Here is a 4,382-nt window from a genome sequence, read left to right on the forward strand (position 1 = left end):
TCCGAAAGTGAAACCTGCTGGCAGAGAACGAATTTGCTTTTTCAATAAGCCCATCTGCTATTTTTGCTACATATTTTTAAATGTGAACCAGTGGATCAACAAAAAGCTAACTTTTTTTTTTTTTTTCCTTATCCTTTCCTTTTCCAACCTAATCCTTTTAGGTTGTTTTGAGAATGTTCTGTAGGCTACTAATAAAAAAAGGACCTCTGTATATTTGTTTGTTGCAAATTTACAGACAATGCAATTGAAATGTTTACATTGGCTTGTCGGGGGAATATTTCTGTCCACTGACAACAAAGTTTTCCTTCTGAATTAGCATAACTGCACAAGTTTTATACTTAATAAAATCTTTAAAAACAAATGACATTAGTTATACTTGAATTTCCTTCAATAAAAAGGAAATGGAGTAAGACGGTGTAAAAGATGTGTGGACGTGGATTAGTAATCTGGCCCCTTGGTATAAAGGAGAAAAAATGCTGGCCCTCGTCACTATCAAAGTTGCCCATCCCTGATGTAGATGTTACTTTACTGTACCAACTACCTAAAGACTGATGCAAAGCACCTACAGCCCTTCATGGCAAAGGTGTTCCCTGATGGCAGTGGCCTCTATCAACAGAATAATGCTCACTGCTACACAGCACACATTGTTCAGGAATGGTTTGAAGAACATGATGAAGAGTTTAAGATGTTGCCCTGGCCTCCAAATTCCCCAGATCTCAATCCGACTGAGCATCTATGGGATGTGCTGAACCAACAGATCCGATCCATGGAGGCCCCACCTCCCCCACTAAAATAATGTACATTATCTTTTAACTTAATAGTAAAAGTGTTTTTGGCTGAAGTATATATATAAGTAGTAGTAGTAACAACAACATTAAGTATTCATATTATAAAATTAATATCAACCTCATCTTCATCAACAACAACAGCAATTGTAGTAGTAGCAGTAATTACATTAATATTTATATCTGGTGCATTAGGTAAGTAGTTTAAAAATAGATATAGATTTTAAAATGATACTGCAATAATATTTTTGGTTAGTTTATAATGCAATACATTTCCCATAAAAATGATTTTTACATGATTAGCTCTAGATTTTATTACACTTTGAAAACATTGAACATTTTATTACATTAATAATGTAATATTTATTAAATTATGAGTTGCTACATAGACCTACAACATATTCATATATTAAAATGTGAATATTTAAATGTGATTGGAGAGAAAAAAACAACACTAGACTTAGGGACACTTTGTTGTATTCTGAAAATATATAAAAAAAAAAAAAAACGTTTTTGTGCACATGCTCTGAAAGACAGATGTAATGTGCAATGTATATTTAAACATGCAAATATTTGAATACGTGTTGTGTGACTGTAGCTACAATAGATACACAACGCAAAAACTAAAAAACACAAATGACTAAATGAGGGTGAGAGCAGGATTTCAACAACAGATCTACTTACAACAATACTGCTGTTGGCAACGCCACACGTCAGTGTTTGTGATGACATGCAATTCAGTTCTGATTTATGTTCAGTTCTGATTTATATTGCTTAATGAATATTTAAGTTAATTACATTAATTTAATTGTAGCACTGAATATAACAAAACAAGCATGGGTGGCTTTTTTCACTCACCTCAGTTGTAGGGCAGAGATGTAGGGCAGACACTGGAGGAATCCCTTCACTTCACTCTCTTCATCTGTGCAGTCTATCAGATCTACTGGTTTCTTCTCTGTTTGGAGTTTCAGCACTTCTAGGAGGATGGAGCTCTTTCTCTCTGAGAGCTTTATGATCCAGACTGCAGGAGCTGACTGATAAATTGGCTGTAATGCTGGAAGGACACTCCTGCCTGTTTGAGTCTCATAGTCCTTCACATGTGAACACAGATCCAGCAGGAAATCACATTTCTTATAATCCACAGATGACAGCAGTTTCTTCACAGTTTCTTCTATTGTCTCTTTCTGATGGAGCGCAGCTTGCAGACACAAATCCAGTATGAAAAATCTCTTTCTTTTGTCCCACGATACAGCTGTTTTATTGTGTGGTACAGCAAATCTATAGAGTGAACAAGATTCTGTTAGAGATGTGTTATTTTGTTATAAAATTTTTGTGCAACAGTTGGGCTCCGGAAGTAAAACAAAATCCATTCATTTTCTTCACAGGGAAATTGACTTTTAACACTAACTTGGAGTAACCATGGAGTAAATTAATTAAACTTAATTTCTAAAAATAAATTCTTATCAGGCAGTTTCTGTTGAAGAACGTCTCAGGTTACTTATGTAACCATGGTTCCCTGAGTAGGGAACGAGACACTGCGTCCTCTAGGGGTCGCTATGGGGACGCCTCGTCGTGACCTGTGTCTGAAGCATACATTGAAAAACACCAACAACACGTTGGCCGGCGACAGCCCATGACATCACTACCGGTGCAATTATAGTATAAATAGGCGCCGGGAGAACACGTCATCCGACGAAGAAGAGAATGACATGTTCTCCCGGCGCCTATTTATACTATAACCGCACTGGTAGTGATGTCATGGGCTGTCGCCGGCCAACGTGTTGTTGGTGTTTTTTCAATGTATGCTTCAGACACGGGTCATGACGAGGCGTCCCCATAGCGACCCCTAGAGGACGCAGTTCGAAGTTCCCTTGAAAGGGAACTACAGTACTCATGACCCTGCAGACAAATATCCATGAATCACAGAATCACAAAATGGTGCCAAAGGAGCTCCTGCCATAAAGCACTGTGAATGATGTAATGATTATGTGTCTTCCTACACTTGTAAACTACTTGTATATGTTTTTTTAAAGACTTCAAATTGCTTCATTTGTATACTCATCAATCAACAACTTAATTTTTTTTTGTCTGCAAGGCTTTGTAGGTTTGTAGTTGATTCCTTCATTAAAGACATTGTAGTTTGTTTCTTTTACCTTTGTCCTGCACTTTAAAAACACATTTGTCTTTTTGTGCATTTTTAAATAATTTTTTGTTTCAAATAAAAGTTTGTAATGTTGTGCTTCACCTTAGAGCTGGTTGGCTTTGGTTCATGGCTTAAAATTCTTTAACAAGGACTTTTTAATAATCCCTTTTTAATAATCCCTAAAATACTTATGGAACCAAGGCCACTGAAAAGAGGACATGCACTGTTGTACTCTACTGTAAAAATGATCAAATGGCAATGATTTGATAAAACAGTTTAGTCAGATATAAACTAATACAAAATAAGATCAGCAGGTGACAGAAGAGCATTTCATCCTATATGGTTTGTGGTGTGAAGCCGCGTGTCGTGTCCGGATCACTCTATTGTGTTTACTTTGTCATAATGACAAATCTAAGTGTACATCATCCCTCAAAATTTAAACAAACAAAAACTCATCATGTCCATATTAAAGCTCCAGCCATGTGGTGTTCTTTCTTCCGTACAAAAGTTGCACGTCACAAAATAGATTTACAAAATTCATTTGACAAATTTAACTCAAAAATTAAGTTCTGATTCATATTGTTCATGGCTTAAAATTCTTTAACAAGGACTTTTTAATAATCCCTATTTTATCCCTAAAATACTTATGGAACCAAGGCCACTGAAAAGAGGACATGCACTGTTGTACTCTACTGTAAAAATGATCAAATGGCAATGATTTGATAAAACAGTTTAGTCAGATATAAACTAATACAAAATAAGATCAGCAGGTGACAGAAGAGCATTTCATCCTATATGGTTTGTGGTGTGAAGCCGCGTGTCGTGTCCGGATCACTCTATTGTGTTTACTTTGTCATAATGACAAATCTAAGTGTACATCATCCCTCAAAATTTAAACAAACAAAAACTCATCATGTCCATATTAAAGCTCCAGCCATGTGGTGTTCTTTCTTCCGTACAAAAGTTGCACGTCACAAAATAGATTTACAAAATTCATTTGACAAATTTAACTCAAAAATTAAGTTCTGATTCATATTGCTTAATGAATATTTAAGTTAATTACATTAATTTAATCGTAGGCACTGAATTTAACAAAACAAGCACGGGTGGCTTTTCCACTCACCTCAGCTGTGAGATGTAGGGCAGACACTGGAGGAATCCCTTCACTTCACTCTCTTCATCTGTCCAGTCTATCAGCTCTACTGGTTTCTTCTCTGTTTGGAGTTTCAGCACTTCTAGGAGGATGGAGCTCTTTCTCTCCGAGAGCTTTATTCTCCAGACTGCAGGAACTGACTGATAAATTGACTTTAATGCTGGAAGGACACTCCTGCCTGTTTGAGTCTCATAGTCCTTCACATGTGAGTACAGATCCAGCAGAAAATCCCACTTCCCATAGTACATGTATGAGAATAATGCCTCCATAGATAGTTCTATCATTTCTTTTGGTAAGGTAG

At 36.4% G+C, this 4,382-nt stretch overlaps 1 protein-coding gene across 1 annotated transcript in view; it reads right to left on the bottom strand.

Annotated features, from left to right (window-relative positions):
- Positions 1-4,382, bottom strand: part of LOC107741621 (uncharacterized) — an 87,529-nt gene that overhangs the window by 37,640 nt on the left and 45,507 nt on the right. The window contains exons 23-24 of the mRNA XM_016554382.1: positions 4,052-4,133; positions 1,644-2,063 (exon numbers count right to left, since the gene is read on the bottom strand). Of these exons, the coding sequence (XP_016409868.1) occupies positions 1,644-2,063; positions 4,052-4,133 (502 nt within the window). The remainder of the gene's footprint in view (positions 1-1,643; positions 2,064-4,051; positions 4,134-4,382) is intronic.

Source organism: Sinocyclocheilus rhinocerous, unplaced genomic scaffold (genome assembly GCF_001515625.1).
Source record: "Sinocyclocheilus rhinocerous isolate Xijiao unplaced genomic scaffold, SAMN03320098_v1.1 scaffold466, whole genome shotgun sequence".
In the NCBI taxonomy this organism is placed as follows: domain Eukaryota; kingdom Metazoa; phylum Chordata; class Actinopteri; order Cypriniformes; family Cyprinidae; genus Sinocyclocheilus; species Sinocyclocheilus rhinocerous.